This window comes from Artemia franciscana, chromosome 9, assembly GCF_032884065.1.
Source record: "Artemia franciscana chromosome 9, ASM3288406v1, whole genome shotgun sequence".
NCBI lineage: Eukaryota > Metazoa > Arthropoda > Branchiopoda > Anostraca > Artemiidae > Artemia > Artemia franciscana.
Window position 1 is genome coordinate 26,790,725 of NC_088871.1, and position 20,756 is coordinate 26,811,480.

Here is a 20,756-nt window from a genome sequence, read left to right on the forward strand (position 1 = left end):
AACCCCTCATATGCGTAATTATTTCTGTTTGTTTTAAGTTTTAATACTGCTCCTTACTTTCAGTTAAAAATTTTTTTTCATATTTATTTTTTCAAGGTTTTTTTTCAAATAATGCTAGAAAATCCTGTGCTCCGTTCATGGAAATTTTCTTTCCCCTCCCACGGGAATTGTGGGGGGTAAGTCGTCTCCAAAGACATAGTTATAATGTTTTTCGACTATGCTGAATAAAATGGCTATCTTAGAATTTTGATCTGGTGACTTTGGGAAAATAATGAGCGTGGGAGGCGGCCTAAGTGCCCTCCAATTTTTTGGTCACTTAAAAAGGGCACTAGAACTTTTCATTTCTGTTCGAATGAGCCCTCTCGCAACATTCTAGGGCCACTGGTTCGATACGATCATCCCTGGGAAAAAAACAAATAAACACGCATCCGTGACCTGACTTCTGATAAAAAATACAAAATTCCACATTTTTGTAGGTAGGAGTTTGAAACTTCTACAGTAGAGTTCTCTGATACGCTGAATCTGATGATGTGATTTTTGTTAAGATTTTATGTCTTTTAGGAGGTGTTTTCCCCTGTTTTCTAAAATAAGGCAGATTTTTTTAGTCTCGTAACTTTTGATGGGTAAGACTAAACTTGATGAAACTTATATATTTAAAATCAGCATTGAAATGCAATTCTTTTGATGTAGCTATTGATATCAAAATTTCGTTTTTTAGACTTTTGGTTACTATTAAGCGGGGTCGCTCCTTACTACAGTTCGTTACCACGAGCTGTTTGACTGGGACAAGTTCGGATTGACTACTCCTCTCAATTTATTAAAATGTCAGTATAATATTTTACTATTATGCCATATATCTGCATTTTCCAGATCCTCGGCAATTTTAACCATGGCCTAAGCTTTACACCTCCTTAGTTCATATTTTAATGCTTTCTCCATTTTCTTTACATTCCTTTTGTTTTATATGATCTATCACTCAGATAACTCTTGCACAATCCCCTTCTCTTGTCCATTAAATATAAAGCTTTCTCGCTAATAATCCTAGCTGTACATCTAACTTTCTTCTTTATGATGCCATCAGTTTACACTCTCCACTTTAATATCTCAAATTTTAATATCACAAATTGTACACTCTCCAGTTTAATATGTAACTGTTTGTGGAAAGCTTCTCTCAAATTTTCATCCTAGAGTCTACCAGCATAATAACTTCCAGGGGGTAGTTACCCTTCCAAAATTTCAGCTCTAAATTAACCCTAGACACTACTTGATGGTAATCTTTACTTTTGGCATCAATAATAGCACTCCTGTCTACCTAAAATCTTTTGATCCTGCCAGTCTTCGGTTTACAATAACACAATCAATAAATTTTGCTGTCTTACCATGACGCGAGTATCGTGATAACTTATTGGCTATTTTATTACCAAACACCGCATTAGTTATAACTAAACTGTATTCCTACAAAATTGAAGTAGTCTGTGGTCATTATTGTTTCTCTTTTCCTTTACTAAATTTACCTAGACTAGGATACTATCCATCCCTCTTTCTACTGAACTTGGCGTTAAAACATCCAAATTAAAACACCATATTTCTACATGGGACCCTGTATATTTGCTCCTGTAACTGTAAGCAAAATTGATCTGAGTCACTAGCATCTCCATCAGTCGGTTCAGCAGGGGCAATACTACTACAACTGATACCCTGAGCTTAAAGTCATAGAATGGGCGATTAGTATTGTATTATTAATACATTCCTAGCCTAAAGAAGAGTTAGCAGCTCCCTTATTCGTTTTGAGGCCTATTCCCGTTCTATGAACCCCATCCTTCCTGCCTGAGTAAATACATTAAAACATCATCCAATTTCATGCTTCCTACCTCTCGGATATGAATATCTAAAACTCCTAATAAGTCCAGTTTGATTCCTCTGAGTTCGTCAATCAAAATACTGATACGATAGTTATTTGTCAACGTTGTTATATTCCAAATTCAAATTTTCATATTCTTCAAAACATAAAAAATTTTTTTGCCTCAGAAAAAGAATTAGTCCCGAATACCAGTGCAGGAAGGGGAAAACACATCTTCCCAAATCTACACCTACGCACTTAGGCTGGCTTACAGCCAGACAGCAAGAAGTTCCTGGGTCCTCCAATATGAATGGACGCTTTGTGCAATCCTGGGCCCATCTTGGTCTCAACAAGGTCTTCAGCACTCAGTGGCGCTTTTCTATCAACAAGAGTGGAAAGCCTGCACAGACAGTCTCAAGCTTATTACCTTCGATTGTATATATTCATGTCTACCAAAATTGTGTTACTACGGAGAAGGGGCGTCACTAGTCTTTCACCTTTGGTGGGGGGGACGCCTGAGATAGGCCGATGAATCCTAGGCAAGTGCCGATGAAAAAAACAGTTCTCCTGATGTCGGTACCCTTTGTTGAAATTTGCCTATATTAAAATTTTCAAAATTTTATAGGTGAAAGCCCACCTATACAATCGTTAATTAATGATTACACATTAATAGTGGCGACCGTTAGGCAATTTCATTCTAATAAGTGGTGCCAGCAGTGGCCGCAGATATAATTGGGGTGCCATTGGTAGTCTATTTTCACTCCAATAGATGCATATCGGAAAACATGACGTGTGGGGAGGAGGGGGTTGCTACTACCCTCTGATCACTTTGACTCTGAAAAAGGTTACTAGAATTTCTGATCACCAATCAAATAAGCCCCTCAGAAATATATACGAACACATTTTCTATAAGAACATTAGCTGCCCCCAAGGTACAACTTACAAACCTTTCCCCCAATGGCTGTGGGGAGGGGGAGTGTAGTCCTCAAAGATATAACTGCTCTGAACAAAATTGTTATTCCAAAATTTGATTGAATGTTTTTACGGAAATGATTAATAGGTTACTATAACTTCTAATTTCAAATCAAATGAGCCTCGTCTGGATTTTACATGAACACCAATTCCATAAAATCTTATATAACCTAGGGAATGACTTAAAGATATTTCCCCAGGGCTCTCGGTGGTAGGGTCAACCCTCAAGGCATTGTTATATGTTCCTTTGACCATTTTGAACAAAGAGGCTATCTCACGATTTCCTTCAGATGCATTTGGTGAAAAGAGGCATTTTTGGCTGGGGGGGATAGGCTTATTGTCCTTTATCGCGCTTGAATCTTAAAAGGGAACTAGAGCTTCAAATTTTAAACCAAAATCCTTCTAAATCCTTTAAGCACAATTAGAGCTTTATAGCACAAAATGCTTCTAAGTATCAAATTCATTAATATCTGGTCACCCTTTCCTCAGTTAAAAATACCCCAATTTTCAAAATTACTCCCCTCCCCAACTCCACCAATGAGAGCAGATCCGAGCCGGTTATGTCAGTCACTTATCTTAGACAGGTTTCTATTCTTCCCATCCAGTTTCATCCTGATCTCACCGCTTTAAGTATTTTCTAAAATTTCCGGTCCCCCCAAATGCCCCCTCCCCAATTACGCTTGATCCGGTTGAGATTTAAAATAAGAGATCTGAGTTACGAGGTACTTCAGAATATGAAGTTTCATGAATATCCGATCACTCCTTCGTAAGTTAACAAGAGCTAAGAGCTCATATGGCACTTGTGACGAGGATAGAAGAGCTAAGAGCCAAGAGATCATATGGTATGAGCTCTAACAAAATTCTATGAATCAATAGATTGATTTAAAAAGGAAAATAAGAGGCTTAATGCCGGTCAGGATTTAAAATAAGAGCTCTGAGTCACGATGTCCTTCTAAATATCAAAATTTATTAAGATTCGATCACCCACTCGTAAGTTATAAAAACCTATTTTTTTCTAATTTGTCCTCTCCCTTTAGCCCCCCCCCCCCCAGATGGTCAAATCTGAAAAAACGACTTAATCAAGTCAAATTGTGCAGCTCCCTGCCACGCCTACCAATTTTCATCGTCCCAGCACGTCCAGAAGAACCAAACTCGCCGAATCACTGAACCCCTCCCCCATATCCTCCAAAGAGAGCGAGACCAGTACGATTCTGTCAATCACGTATCAAGGAAATTTATTTATTCTATCCACCAAGCTTCATCCCGATTCCTCCACTTCAAGTGTTTTTCCAAGATTTCCCCCTCCAACTCCCCCCAATGTTAAAGGATCTCATCGGGATTTGAAATAAGACCTGTGAGACCTCCATGATTTTAGGTTCCCCCTCCCCAAACTTCCCCCAATGTCACCAGATCCGGTCAGGATTTAAAATAAGAGCTTTGAGAAATGATATCCTTCTAAATATCAAATTTCATTGAGATCCGATCACCCGTTCGTAAGTTAAAAATACTTCATTTTTTCTAATTTTTCAGAATGAGCCCCTCCCCCAACTATCCCAAAGAGAGCGGATCCGTTCCGGGTATGTCAATCATGTATCTAGGACCTGTGCTTATTTTTCCCACCAAGTTTCATCCCGATCCCTCCACTCTAAGTGTTTTCCAAGTTTTAGGTTTCCCCCTCCCAACTCCCCCCAATATCATCAGATCCGGTCGGGCTTAAAATAAGAGCTCTGAGACACGATATTCTTCTAAATATCAAATTTCATTGAGATCCGATCACCCGTTCGTAAGTTAAAAATACCTCATTTTTTCTAATTTTTCAGAAATAACCCCCCCCCCCCAACTACCCCAAAGAGAGCAGATCCGTTCCGTTTATGTCAATCATGTATCTAGGACTTGTGTTTATTTTTCCCACCAAGTTTCATCCCGATCCCTCCACTCTAAGTGTTTTCCAAGATTTTAGGTTTCCCCCCTCCAACTCCCCCCAATGTCTCCAGATCCGGTCAGGATTTAAAATAAGTGCTCTGAGACACAATATTATTCCAAACATCAAATTTCATTAATATCCCATCACCCACTCATAAGTTGAAAATACTTCATTTTTTCTATTTTTCCGAATTAACCGGCCCCCCACTCCCACCCCCAGATGGTCAAATCGGGAAAACGACTATTTCTAATTTAATCTGGTCCGGTCTCTGATACGCTTGCCAAATTTCATCGTCCTAGCTTACCTGGAAGTGCCTAAAGTAGCAAAACCGGGACCGACAGACAGACAGACCGACAGACAGACCGACAGACAACGCTTAGATCCCTCCAATCTAAGCGTTTTCCATAATTTTAGGTTTCCCCAACCCAAACTCCCCCCAAATTTCACCAGATCCGGTCGGGATTCAAAATAAGAGCTCTGAGACACGATATCCTTCTAAATATCAAATTTCATTGAGATCCGATCACCCGTTCGTAAGTTAAAAATACCTCATTTTTTCTAATTTTTCAGAAATAACCCCCCCCCCCCAACTACCCCAAAGAGAGCAGGTCCGTTCCGTTTATGTCAATCATGTATCTAGGACTTGTGTTTTTTCCCACCAAGTTTCATCCCGATCCCTCCACTCTAAGTGTTTTCCAAGATTTTAGGTTTCCCCCCTCCAACTCCCCCCAATGTCATCAGATCCGGTCAGAATTTAAAATAAGAGCTCTGAGACACAATATTATTCCAAACATCAAATTTCATTAAGATCCCATCACCCGCTCATAAGTTGAAAATACTTCATTTTTTCTATTTCTCCGAATTAACCGGCCCCCCACTCCCACCCCCAGATGGTCAAATTGGGAAAACGACTATTTCTAATTTAATCCGGTCCGGTCCCTGATACGCTTGCCAAATTTCATCGTCCTAGCTTACCTGGAAGTGCCTAAAGTAGCAAAACCGGGACCGACAGACAGACAGACCGACAGACAGACCGACAGAATTTGCGATTGCTATGTGTCACCTGGTTAAAACCAAGTGCCATAAAAATACATCATTTTTTCTAATTTTTCAGAACTAACCCCTCCCCCCAATAGAGCGGATCCGTTCCAATTATGTAAATCACGTATCTAAGACTTCTGCTTATTTGTCCCACCAAGTTTCATTCCGATCCCTCCAATCTAAGCGTTTTCCATGATTTTAGGTTTCCCCACCCCAAACTCCCCCCAATGTCACCAGATCCGGTTGGGATTTAAAATAAGAGCTTTGAAACACGATATCCTTCTAAATATCAAATTTCATTGAGATCCAACCACCCGTTCGTAAGTTAAAAATACCTAATTTTTCTAATTTTTCAGAATTAACCCCCCCCCAACTACCCCAAAGAGAGCAGATAATGAAATTTGATATTTAGAAGGATCTTGTGCTTTAAAGCTCTAATTTTAAATTCCAACCAGATTCTGTGACATTGGGGGGAGTTGGAGGGGGAAACCGGAATTCTCGGAAAACGTGAAAATTGGGGTATTTTTATCTTACGAAAAGGTGATCGGATCTTAATGAAATTTGATATTCAGAAGGATATCGTGTCTCAAAGCTCTTGTTTTAAATCCCGATCGGATCTGGTGACATTGGGGGGATTTGGGGTGAGGGAACCTAAAATCATGTAAAACACTTAGATTGGGGGGATCGGGATGAAACTTGGTGGGAAAAATAAGCAGAAGTCTTAGATACGTGATTTACATAATTGGAATGGATCCGTCCTTTTAGGGGGGGAGTTAATTATGAAAAATTAGAAAAAACGACGTATTTTTAACTTACGAAGAAGTGATCGGATCTTCATGAAACTTCATATTTAGAAGGACCTCGTAATTCAGATCTCTTATTTTAAATCTCAACCGGATCCAGCGTAATTGGGGGGGAGGGCATTTGGGGGGAATGGAAATCTTAGAAAATATTAAAAGCGGTGAGATCAGGATGAAACTGGATGAAAAGAATAAAAACCTGTCTAAGATACGTGACTGACATAACCGGACCGGAAATTCTCTCTTTGGTGGAGTTGGGGGGAGGGGGTGATTTTGAAAATTGAGGTATTTGTAACTTACGAAAGGGTGACCAGAGCTTAATGAAACTTGATATTTAGAAGGATCTTGTGCTTTAAAGCTCTAATTTTAAATTCCGACCAGAATCTGTGACATTGTGGGGAGTTGGAGGGGGAAACCGGAATTCTTGGAAAACGTGAAAATTGGGGTATTTTTATCTTACGAATAGGTGATCGAATCTTAATGAAATTGGATATTTAGAAGAAATTCATGTCTCAGAGCTCTTATTTCAAATTCCGACCAAATCTTTTGACATTGGGGGGAGTTGGAGGGGGAAACCTTAGAAAACACTTGGAGTGGAGGAATCGGGATGAAGCTTGGTGGATAGAATAAGCAAATGTCCTTGATACGTGATTGACGGAACCGTACTGGATTCGCTCTCTTTGGGGAAGTTGGGGGGAGGGGTTCAGTGATTTGGCGAGTTTGGTGCTTCTGGACGCGCTAGGGCGATGAAAATTGGTAGGCGTGTCAGGGAGCTGCACAAATTGACTTGATATAGTCGTTTTCACAGATTCGACCATCTGGAGGGCTAAAGAGATCGGAAAAATTAGAAAAAATTAGGTATTGATAACTTACGAGTGGGTCATCGGATCATAATGAATTTTGATATTTAGAAGGACATCGTGACTCAGAGCTCTTATTTTAAATCCTGACCGGCATTAAGCCTCTTATTTTCCTTTTAAATCAATTTATTGATTCATAGAATTTTGTTAGAGCTCATACCATATGATCTTTTGGCTCTTAGCTCTTCTTGCCTCGTCACAAGTACCATATGAGCTCTTAGCTCTTGTTTATTTAGGCAGTGGTATTGTGCTGCCTGTGATTTCTGTTTGTTTTGAGTTTAATTCGTGTGGTGATGGTGATATGTGGTAATTTTACACTTGGAAGACTCTTTGACTTTATTTCTGCTCATTTTTGTATAATGAAGCTCTTTACCTTTCTGTTGAAACTTGTTTTGTGGAAAAAATTTTAAGAATTAATGACACAAAATCAGGAAAACAAATATAATGATACTTACAGCATTTGATCGAAGACTTGCCACATTCATTTTCTTAGCCTGCTCCTTAAGTGTTTTTTCATGTGTCCATACTGCACTTACAATTTGCGAATAAAAGAATACGAGGGAGCTCAAACACAAGACGTACGAGCCAGAAAAAATGAAAAGAAGATAAGACCGGACTTTAAATGTCTCAGTGAGATAATCAATGCCGCAAGTTGTTAGCATTCCTTCTAATGCATAGGATCCCCAAACCTCCAAGAGAGGAGGAAGACTTATTCCAACTGCATAGGCCCAGATGAATATGATAAACATTGCTGCCTTTAACTTTGTTACTACTGGTCCGTTGATTCCCTTTACAATCACATTGTAACGATCATAGCCAATGAAAACCATTGTCAGAATGGCAGCGATGCCTAAATAAAAATACAATGATTAGACAGTAACCATTTGTTGCAAAAAAATGTTAGACTTCAAAATCAACACCTTAAGTTACTTCTCTAAATAGATAATCTATAGCCCTAGGCTGAGATGCCCAATAATCGGACCGCCAATCACCCCTTCAACATTTAAATCAATATGAAATTTATATTACATCACCTAAAAAGCAGATTGTTTTACTTTTATATTTGTCAAAATGTTCTTAATAAATATGCAATTAGCCTTGCAATGAATATTTTAGTCCTATACAACATCAACAATTTTATTCTGCTGATAATCAATAATGTAGCCTAGTCATGGACATACACTTTAAGCTTGAGGTTAAACTTTAGAAATACAGTGTAACTTTTGTTCAAGTTCTAGCATCTTAAAAAAAAACTTTCCCTCATTGTTTCCGTGATTGTAGTTAGCCAATCATAATTAGCCTTGGCTAGTCTTAACCACTTAGCTAGCCCTTTACTTTCTAAAATCATCTACATCATATCCAAGATTCTGAATGAATAGCTCATGAAACACATGTTTGAATCAGAATATTCGTCTGAATTTAGGTGTTGTCTAAGTACTTGGGGTATTTCCCAAAGCTATATAGAAAAGTTCATTGATTATTTTCTGAATTGGAATTATGAATCTACTGTTGATATAAAATTATAACAATAATAACAATAATAATGCAAACCAACAAAACAGGGAGGACACTGTAAGTATTATGCAAAATCGTTGAAGCCATTAAATTAACAGTAATATCTTGTATAGCCTACATCCAGGGGCTATATCTGGTCTTGTCATGGGGAAGAGGGCAAGAAAATAACTGCTTGAATAGACCATTGAATGTAGAACCTAAAAGGTCTAGTAGCCTAGGCTATATATTTTTTCCTATCTTATTTATGCCCTGAAATATTAATTATCTAAAAAGTCAATAGATTTACCCAAAAGGCACGATAGTATTGACTAGGCCTATATATAGAAAAAGTTTTGAATGGGGATTGGATGATCCTACTCTTTAGCTTTTTTGCCTGATATTTAATTATGACCAGGCTATGATAAGAGTGTCACTTTATTTTCGTATTTCAACTCATGAATTAATCAAATAATTTCAAAAATTTACCATGCTTAATATATATTATCAGGCCTGCCTAACGGTAAATTTATTTTTATTCACATAACTTAGCTAGGAAGAAATTAAATAGAGTAAGAAAGTGCAACGATACAACATGGGTCAGAGTTGTAGCGACAATCCTCGGGGCCTTGGCACCATAGGTCTGGTTAATTACTTTGACCTTATCTTAACTGGTTTCTCCAATACCACCTGAATTTTCACTTTATTAAATGTAACTTAAATCATACAATGTAAGGAGTCGTGGGAAATATTAATTTCTCATCAAACAAGGCGATTTAAAGTCGTTTAAAGCCAAAAAAAAAAAAATTAAAAATATGTAACTGGTGTATGAAAAATTAGCTTAAAAATACGTTGAATAAAACTAAATATAAAACAATGACTATAAATACTTTAGTCTATTTCGAAAAATATTATCCTCAAAAATATTTTGAAGATAAGTGGAACAAGAATGTTGATAGAATAGTTCTTTTGAAAAAGAACAACTTATGACTAGTTTTCTTTCGAAAGAAAAGTACCTAAATTAAATATATATATATATATATATATATATATATATATATATATATATATATATATATATATATATATATATATATATATATATATATATATATATATATATATATATATATACAATGCCAATACTAGGGATAATGCGGGATTTTGGGTATCTACCTGTGACACTTCCTGCAAATGCATAGCTCTTGCACCACAGAAAATCAAAAATCCACCACCTGGAGCTAAATACTGTTACAATATACATTGGTGCTTGTGTCTGCATCATGAAAAAATCAGCAACCGCTAAATTGACCACAAGCATGTTAGCAGGACTCCGTAAGTTCTTTGCTCTGTAAAGAGAAGGGTATTTGAAAATGCTTCTTATTCCCCAGTACCTGCATTAGATAGGCGGTTCTTAATACTAATGGGCCCTAGACGGTAGAGGTAAATTCAAATATAGGTTGTGCGTAGCACATGTATGCCTGAAGAAGAGTGTGGGCGTTGCACCCGAAGCGACGCATTTTTGAAAGAGTTTGCAGAGATGCGTTAGCTTTACGGGAGACACTATTAATATGGGTAGTAATAGGTGCAATCAGGTGAGAAAAAGAAACCTGGTATTTTCACCTCATTCACAACAAGGAAAGTAACTTCAGGGGGGACGAAGTCTCTCTTTAGCGGGTTCAGTCTAAGTAGTTTTGACTTAATAGTGAATTTCGTATCATAGCGCTGTGAACTTAGTAGATCGAAAGTGATTTTGGCGAATTGCTTGGCGGGGAAATTTCCATGAATAAGATAGGTAAATAAAAGCGAAATATATATGTATATATAAATACTAATATACTAACATTAGTCATAATTCTTTGCGAATTTACGTCAGTTCTTTTTTGTAGCTGGTTAAAAGGAATATTTAGAAATGTGAAATAGCGAGAAGTCAGCATGGTATTCTACACAGAGGCAGTTCAATTTTTATCTGTTAGTATCTGAATCCAAAACGCAAGGAATAGGAAGTTATCAGTTTTTATTAGGTGATTCAATGACAAAAAATAAAATCGAATTTCAATTGAATACTGCAAAAAACTAAAACAATTAAATGATTCGTGGAACGGATGTCCCTCTACCAAATTTCATGACCAAAGTACAACTGATTTGACCTATCTAGTTATAGCATGAATATCATTATAATCAATCAATTATTTTATTATTACCAAAATGCTATTACAAACGTAAAAAAGTTATTCGGCCCAAGAAGCTTTGCCTGTTACATGTCATACAACAGAATAATAAAACACTAAAAGAACCAAAACTTTGGTCTTTTTTTTAATTATAAATATCAGTAAGTCTAATTTTCTCTTTTAGTAGTTTCTTTTTCATTCAGGAAACTATACTCACTGTATATCCTCCTTCTTATTCTTCAATTATTACATTTCTTTCCTATTCGCAGATGTAGAGGTGGTATTCATTTCCACTTTTAAAAGTCTTAAAACAAGAGAATCTAATCTTGAACTGGTATACTTTAGGAAATAAAACCACAATAAATATCAGAAGAAAAAATTGACCCGAGCAAATGTGGCGAAACAGGAAGCATAAAACGTTGTTCAATTTTGCCATTAACTAGGCTCACATTTTTACTTAATGATAGGGTTTCAAAGGCAGTATATTTGGAAAAATGTTTGTGGAACACATTATGCAGTGTAATGGACTGCTTTTTTCTCGTTTCTTTTATATTAATAACATACATGGACTCAAAAAAAATACTATGTGCTCAAAGTAAAGAGCAAATTTGGCACAAAACAATCAGCAGTTTTAAACCTACTTATTAAATTATAGTTTTTTTCAGATTTGTTGTGGTCCTAATGCCCCTCTTGCCCCTCTCAACAACGTCAATTGATATGCTCCAAGTCAACTTCCTGGGAGAGTTGAGGGGAGGCGAGTAAATGTTTAATAACGACTTAACTATGAAAATTAGATCTAAATAAAAAATTCTATGTGTATCTACGCTATCAAACTCCATGATCTACAATTTCCAGGAAGAAGAAATGGGATAGGGGAAGTGAACTTTTGATTTTTCGTTGGGGGAGGGGCTGATTGTATTTTTATCCAATCATAACGAACGTTCTTTGATTATAAGCTGTTATAGGACTTAAATTGTTTTCCATTGTTAAGTAATGAAGAAAAAAAAGAAGACTCTATATGCTTTAAGGTTATCAAAATACTGCATCTGCAATGTTTTGGGAACAGCCTAGGAGAGTTGGTACTTTCACTTTTTTGAAGAGGGTCATATATACCATGAATTTTCACTTGGAGGAAGGGGCAGAGGAGTGCATTTGTCTCAAATACTGAGGAAGGTTTTGATTTGAGAAAGGGGGACAGGAGAGTTTTTGTCTCAACTATACCTTGAATTTTTAGCTCTTTAAGCCCATCGGGGACTAGAATCTATCCATAGATAAGTAATGATGTCAATCGAGAGAAACCTTATATACCCAAGTTAACACAAAAGGTATCCGTGATGGTTTTAGACGTTTACCCCCCGCAGAAAATACCCACCCCTCTCCCAGAAAATAACACCCGTAAAATACCTTACAAAAAAAGCCTCCCGCAAAATAACACCCCCTTGGGAACTACTCCCCGTGGAAAATACCCCTGGAAAATACCCTCCTGAAAAATAACCTGCAGAAAATGCCCCCTCAAAAAAACTGAGGAAACACCCTCCTTAAAATACCCCTAAGAAAATAGCCCCGCAGACCCCCCCGGAAATTACCCCACCATGGAAAATACCCCCCATCCCACACCACGTTGAGAAGAAATGATTCTCAAAAAATACTCCACACTGAAACATCCCCCCGACTATTCACTCTCCCCTTCCCTCCGCAGAAAATACCCTCGCAAAATGTCCCCCTCCTTCCCAATAACAAATGCTATCTGTGAGCAATGGAAAAATTACAAAACTTAAAAAGGCACTTGAACTTTTACAATGGGGTCCTCTTATTGTTCAGGAGGGAGGGAGATACGTTAAAGGGTGCATTTTAATGCAAAAACATTCTAGCTTTGATTGAGCTATTGGATAAATACATAATTGGATATAACACATAATCTTTAGGTCTAAGGGAGAGACGAAAAGGGGGTGGAGGAAGAAATTGAAATAAAGCTTCCAGGGCCATAACCAGGAATTTTGTTGGGGGATGGGGGTTTTGAAGGGGGACACAAAATAAACTTGAAAAACACATCAAAAATGAAAAATTTATATCTATTCCCTTATAATTTCTGTGAATTTCTATGGTCCATGATGTTATAATGAAAGTAATGAGTAGCATTAAACCCAATAGTAAAGGGTATTTTTGCGGGAGCATTTTTTTTGTGGGGGTGGGTTCTTGGGGGTATTTTTGGTGAGGGGTTTTTACATGGGTAATATTTTTGGCAGGGGCTTAATTTCTTGGGGGGGGGGGGTGAACCCCGGTCACCGTCCAGGCTATTATAACATAAATCCTGCAATATCTCAGGAACTACTTTGTGGGATTCAGTTAAAACTTCCAGGTAGTTTTTTTGGGAAAGAGAGGATAGGTGACCTCAAATTAGGTGTCGGGAAGGGGCCTGCTAAACCACTTTGTCCCCGGTCTATTATTTGTAACCACGCCATCGAAATGGCATTCAATCAGTATCGCGTGAACAGCTCGGGTATTGGTACTAATGGGGAAACGAAGAGGATGGTCAGGACAAGGGGACTTGGAATTTTCGTGGGGTTGGGGGGAAAAGGGAATAACAGCAGCTTATGATGCAGTTCAAAATTTTATTTCACTGAAATTTTATTTTTTGTATGTTGTAAGCACAAAATAAAATATTTGTATTACGATTCGTTTCCAGTGAAGCGCATCGACGTAATAGGCCTCAGACTTTTACGGTTAGGGAAGGGGGCAGTAGTCAAACTCTTTTTTGTTGTAAATTTTGTTTGTTTTAAGCTTAATTTGTATATTCAATTTAATTTTTATTCGTTTTAAGATTTACTTATTGATTTATGTTCACTTATAATTCACTTATAAGTGATAAATAAATTTTAAAAAGAATAAAACTTAAATTGAAAATGCAAATCAAGCTTAAGACGAACAAAAATTACAAAAACAAGGTTCGTTGCCCCCAAAGCCATCTTTTTGTTTTTTATTTTAGGTTCCAACTGTCTTAATAACTAACGGCTTTTACTTTTTTAGCCTACTTCCGGCCCCTATTGAAACTCCTCCTCTTACATTAAAATGCGTAATCCATCTTGCCCTTTAAACGATACCTGAAACTTTTGGTTCAATCACCCTTCCAACATAACTGAGCTTCTTGTGGGGGGGAGTTGAAAAAAAATAGTGGGAGAGAGGGAAAGATAGAAAGAGAAAAAGAAAGAGAGGGAGAGGGAGAGAGAGAAAGAGAGAAAGAAAGGGAGAGAGAGAGAGAGAGAGAGAGAGAGAGAAAGAGAGAGAGAGAGATAGAGAGAGAGAGAGAGAGAGAGAGAGAGAGAGAGAGAGAGAGAGAGAGAGAGAGAGAGAGAGAGATAGCAATAGTTTTTTTTCTATAGAAGCTTAACTTACTTCACAAAGAGGTAAATAACAAGACCATTGCCAAACATGGATATGATATACATTGTTATGTATAGAAGACCGAACATATAGTCCCACGCAGGATTGTTAGGAGGAAACTTATGCCAATGAGGGTGGGACATACTTTTAACAGCTTCAGAAGCACCAGTAATTTGAGTCATCCCTACAAAATAAAGAAAAAAAAATCAATATTTAAGAGATAAATTACTTTTCCTCAGTTTGTTCAAGATAGAGTCGCTCCTGTGGCAGAAAAATGACAAGTTATGGATTCATCAAAATCTATAATCAGAATGCATTAAAGAAGGGATGTGCATCATCACCATCATCAGCGCTAGACTAAGATTTTTTGAGGTCCTCGGCTAAGAAAATCTTATGGTTCTACCTACAGCCAGAGACAAAAGAAATAAATTGTTAAGAAAGGAAACAAAAAGATGGATAAATTTATCAGGACCTAAAATCCCTTTCCTAAGCAGCTGAACATCAGTGAAAACTGATCACTGTATCACTGTAAATAAAAATCAAAACAAAAATATAAAGAAAATGTCAGAAACAGCTAGACTGTTTAGCCCCATCAGGCTGTTAAGGGGACAAATGATAAAAATAATATATTGGTTACACATATATTCTAGGTCCAACTTTAAAGAAGGAATAAATCAAAATAATTTTTTTATCAGAAAGAATTAAATGTCACCCTGTGCTGAATGTTGAAATCAACGAAACGCAAAATTAGTCCAATCTTTTGTTCTTCTCACGAGGAAAAGGACTTTTTTCAGAGTTTGTTATCATTCTGCACTCATCAATACAAAAAAAATTGTTGATTTAAGAGATGATTGTATGGTGCGCTTCCATTTCTGGAGTCTTAAGTTAGAGTACAAATGGCTAGAGTAAGATTTTACTCTAGATCCACTCCTAGGTCTAGATTTGGTTTCCTCAACCATAGTAATTTCTTACAGCTTTCATTTTGACGTCTTTGTATAGGCTAATTTCTACCCATTGGCAGTTTTTACCTCACCCTTTACTTTTCTTGGAGACTCTATTATTTCAAAATTTTATTTTTAAGTTAAAATTTAATATTTAAGTTCAATAAAGAAAATAACAGATGCTCATCCTTACCATGGGACTCAAGGGGAAGTAACTAAATTCGCGGTTTCACGGAGACCGCAAATAATTAAAAAAAACTATTGTTTTAGGTTTTATTTCTTTTTTAGTTTTTCTTTCTTCAATAGTAATTTGATATATCTTTGTTTTGTATTTTGTTTGCAGTTTAGAGGATGTATAAGCCATGAGACTTACGGGTAGACCTTCTTTCAATGATTGTCATTAGTCCTTGAATAACAGCAAAACGTTATCATAGGGACAGGGGTACCAGGCCTGTGTTCCCCCTGAATTTTCAAGATTTTAACTGGCCTTCTGATTTTTGTTATTTCAATTACTATCGTGTTTTTTAAGCTTCCTGTCTCAAGTTCCTACGATATATGACTTCCTTAAAATGCATTTACCCAAAAAGGTGGCTTAGATTGTTATTTTATCCTTACGGCTGGAGCACAGTTGCAGATTCTATGACTCCTGGTATAAAAAAAGCATATAACATAAAAGTTAAAAGGGTTCCGATCGATAAAATTATCTTGGGTTGCGAAGAACCCGTAGCCATTGTCCCAAGGGTGAGGATCGCCTTTGAGATAATCAAAAGAGCTTCCGTTAGACGTGACAAGATAGGAACAAGGGTGTTGTAGAGCAATGGTAACTGCTATCTAAGTTTGAAGGCTAACTGAACTGATATGTAAGAACATTTTCTATTTATTTCGAGGTGTAAGCTCTAACAATGTAATTAGTAAATTTTCTTCAGTTCTAAGAATTTCTAAAGCTCTTAAAGCTCATTTTCTTTTTATTTCAAGGTTTAAGCTCGGAAGATCCAATAAGTAAATTTTCTTCAGTTGTAAGAGTTTCTAAAACAAAGAAAACTAGACCTACGTTGCCCGGGCAACATGAAGTGTTGCAGCAACCTTTGTCCGCCTTCGCCGGCTAAAGTGTTGCGAAAGCAACAGTTTATTGTACGCAATAATTAGACACTAATTATTGCGAAACTACCTCGTTCTTTTACGTTATCGTTTGTACCCATTGCGTAAACACTTAATTCTGTCAGATTTAAAGAGATCGAATACAATGTGCACCAATTTACACAAATTTCTAGCCCAAAGTGAACAGATTCTTACTTACAAGTCCCTCTCCCGTGATAGACATCAGGTCCTCCGGAAACAAATAAATGGGTACACCAACTAGCAAAAGCTGCAAACCCCTCATCGCTGAAGATGGTTGTAGCCCAACAGCCGATTATTATTTACATTTATTACACTGGATTATTACACTGGAAACAAATTAGTTTAACCATCAAATACACCGGAAACAAATAATAGGTACACCAACTAGCAAAAGTGGCAAACCCCTCATTGCCGAAGGTGATTATGAGCTAACAGCCGTTTCTCGCCCAAAGTTAACCGATTTTTATTTATAAGTTCCTCTCCCATGATAGGCATCAAGTTCACCGGAAACAAATAAATGGGTACACCATAGTTGCAAAGCATAGTTGCAAACCCCTCATCGCTGAAGTTGATTATAGTCTAACAGGAGATTATTACTTACAAGTCCGCTACTTGTCTTACCGCTGGAACCGAATTGGTTTTACCATTACCATCAAATGCACTTGAAACAAATAATAGATACACCAACTAGCAAAAGTTTCTAAGCCCTCATTGCCTAAGGTGATTATTACCTAACAACCAACTGTTGCCTACAAGTCCTCTATATGTCTCACAATTTTTATCGGCCTAGATTTCGTTTCAGTATATACCTTACTACTGAAGTTGTCAACCCCTTGAAACTTTCAAACTGGTATACCTCATGAAGGAATTTTTTTACCAGAAAATTACATCTTGCATGCAGACCCACTATACTTTACCCTTCTCACCCCTTAAAGTGCAACTATATAGCCCAAATTTGTTACTAAAGTCACGAAGAAACTAACTGAGAAACCGGTTTGTTCTCGAGTTTTAAACATCGTAAACTTGAGTGAGTGGCGTATAATACACAAGTATAGAAATTTCTTATAGAGAAAGATTTGGATTTCCCAGTATAATTTAAAAATGATCAAAAATTAAAAAGACAAACAAAAAAAACAAGTTTTTTTTCAACAGAAAGTAAGGAGCAAACCTGAACAGAGATAATTACGCAGGTGAAAGGGGCTTCCCACTCTTTAGACCTCGCTCTTTACGCTAAAGCTTTTTTTAGAATTTTAAAACAAAGGTTATTATTCTAAATAAACAGCCATTGTGTTTCAGGAGTAGTTTTTAAAGGACTAGGACAAAAAGTCAAAACTTTAGCGTAAAAGTTCTCGTGGAAGGGACAACTCTTTTCATTTGCGCAATGATTTCTGTTCGTTGTAAACCTAGATGCTGCTCCTAACTTTCAATTGAAGAAACTTGTTTTGTTTTAATTTAATTTCTGATTGTTTTTAAATAATACCGGGAAATCGAACTCTTTCAATGAAAAATTTCGGTACTTGTGTCACTTGTATCTTTAATTAATTTAATTTCTGATCCTTTTCTAAATATTTCCAGGAAATACGGCTCTCTCTCCGCGAAAAACTCCGGTATACACCACTTACTCAAGTTACGATTTTAAAACTCGAGAAAAAAACCGGTTTCATCTTCAGTTTAGAAAATTATTTGGGCTATATACTTTTACTTTACGGGGGGGGGGGGTATAGCGGGTCTGAATGCAAAATGTGCTAAGTACAATCATTCTGAATATTTTGGACTAAGAATTGTTTTCTATGCACACAGAATTGTGTTCCCTATGCGCAAATATATAGCCGAAATTAAATTTACCATATATTCTTTCACTTGAGTTTGTCTTGGGTCAGGCTAAGCTGAAAGAAACTAACGAAGAAGCCAGTTTGTTCTTGAGTTTCACACAGCGTAAATAAAATTCTCAGAATTGGAAAGCTTTAGTTTCCATGAGGGGGGTATTTTCCTCAGAGTATATTTTCCACGCAGGGGTACTTACTAAGGGAGTATTTTCCAGGTTGGGAGGGGGTAAACGCCAGGGGGAGGGGTAAACGCCTAAAACCATTTAAAAACTGGGTGAATTCCATAACTTACAGCTTTTGCCCTGAAATCTGTGAGGGGGGCATAGTTACTTTGTTCTCGGGGATGTCATAGCACCTTAGCCCTCAGGGCAAGGGATGTAAATTTTATGATTTGCCCATTGTATACAAATAGTGTTTGTTGTTCGAGCATTCATGTGAACCTTTCAGAGAACGTTGAGGGTTTTTGATCTGAATCAATCCACATTATGTGCATGCGAGTTATCAAAAGGGCGGAACTCAGGAATGACTAAGTGCATTAATTAATCAGCTGACCAAAAAGACAATACTTGCACGCTACTACTACTACTGCTGTTGGTACTGCTGCTAACACTAAGTGTATTCAAGATAAAAATTTCAAGAAGTGTTGAGGGAGAAGTTGAATTAAATTAAAACCCACTCTGAATGTACAGGTTATCAATAGTGCATTTTGGAAAGATAATAGCAGTGGCTAATTGCATGAAGTTAAAACATTCAGGGCTTGATTAGGGGGATGTGCAATTGACCCAGACGATATGTTAATACTACTGCTACAATTAATGCTAGTGTTATTACAATAAATACTACTGGGCAGGAGCGTAATTTGCTATGAGGCAGGGGTACCAGACCAGGGTTTGCCTCCCCCCCAGACACCGGTTTGTCCGCAGGCTGAAATTTAGTTTCTTAAATTATCTTGTCAAAATTAAGATAAGCCTGCATGATTCAAACATCCACAGAAATGAGTCAGTTTTCTTAAGTTTATCTTTACCTTTATAGTACTAAATGACTCATTTTTCAGTTTTCACTGTCATTAGCACTTGATATGGGAATATTGGCTCCAACTTTGCCCTATCCCCCAGGATTTTGAATATATTTTGCCACTGCTACTGAGCGGTTTGAGGATGGGCAACATGCTAATTGGCGGTGAAACTTTTCAAACTACAAAATTTGAGGCTAAGTTGAGATTTACCACTTAAAACTACTCTTAACTCCACTTTGGTTTCCTTTCTTCTGAATCTTTTCATTATAACTGCATATACAAACTAGTTGGCTGATAAAACTTCCAATTTATGTAATCGATTAATTTTCAGTAAACTGAAAAATTAGACTTTTTTGGTGATGAAAGGAGCGACACCAGCAAACTTATTTATGGTAATTTGTGTCTGTGTGTTTTTTAAGCTACCTGTCTCAAGATGATACGATAGATGACTTCACTAAAATGCGTTTACCCAAAAAGGAGGCTTAATTAGATTTGTATTTTATCTTTAGTGTTGGAGCATAGTTGCAGGTTGTGTGACTCTTGATATAAAAAAAAAAAACATATAACATACAAGTTAAAAGGGTGCTGAAAGAAAAAATTACCTGGGGGTATAAAGAACCCGTAGCCATTGTCCCAAGGGTGAGGATCGCCTTTGAGATGATCAAAATAGCTTCCGTTTGACATGGTAAAATAGGAACAAGGGTGTTGCAGAGCAAAGGTAACTGCTATCTAAGTTTGAAGGCTAACTGAACTGATATGTAGGAACATTTTCAATTTATTTCAAGGTGTAAGCTTTGATAATCCAATAAGTAAATTTTCTTCAGTTGTAAGGGTTTCTAAAACAAAGAACATTATTTGGTTGAAGAAGGAGGCCATTCGTTTTCTTTTCTTATAAATGGATTAGTATTAGAACATCCTTTTATCAAAGTATAGACTGTTCCTTATTTGGCTTCTCCTGTAAAAACCCTTGTAAATCTCAATAAGATTTCTTAAAAGGAATTCAGATTTTGTCGTTCCATTTCAATGGATTTTGAATCAAGGTTATCAAACAGTTCATGCTAACGAGAAGTAAGTATGAGTGACATGTGGCTATAGTAACCACCATTCTAAATAGAAAACTTAAGAAAAATATATAGTTGGTCGCCTGACCAAATAACAGTAGTGACGCCATAGGCACATTTTCGACACACATAGTCACTATTGATTTCCTTCTCAATAGCTTAAGATCACGAACAAGCTTAACGGCGATCCCGCAAGATTTACGTGTTATTAATTTTCTTAAAGATACAGGTGTTTGTTACGCATTATCAGTTGCTTAACTTGTTAAATTTATTGATAGTGACGTAATATTGCGTGACTTCTTGGATCTTACGAT

General features: G+C 36.9%; 1 protein-coding gene across 1 annotated transcript in view; it reads right to left on the reverse strand.

Annotated features, from left to right (window-relative positions):
* Positions 1 to 20,143, reverse strand: part of LOC136031213 (compound eye opsin BCRH2-like) — a 51,819-nt gene extending 31,676 nt beyond the window's left edge. The window contains exons 1-4 of the mRNA XM_065710585.1: positions 19,984 to 20,143; positions 14,493 to 14,664; positions 10,105 to 10,277; positions 7,893 to 8,287 (exon numbers count right to left, since the gene is read on the reverse strand). Coding sequence (XP_065566657.1) covers positions 7,893 to 8,287; positions 10,105 to 10,277; positions 14,493 to 14,664; positions 19,984 to 20,065 — 822 coding nt within the window. The 5' untranslated portion in view covers positions 20,066 to 20,143. The remainder of the gene's footprint in view (positions 1 to 7,892; positions 8,288 to 10,104; positions 10,278 to 14,492; positions 14,665 to 19,983) is intronic.
* Between the last annotated feature and the right edge of the window lie 613 nt (positions 20,144 to 20,756).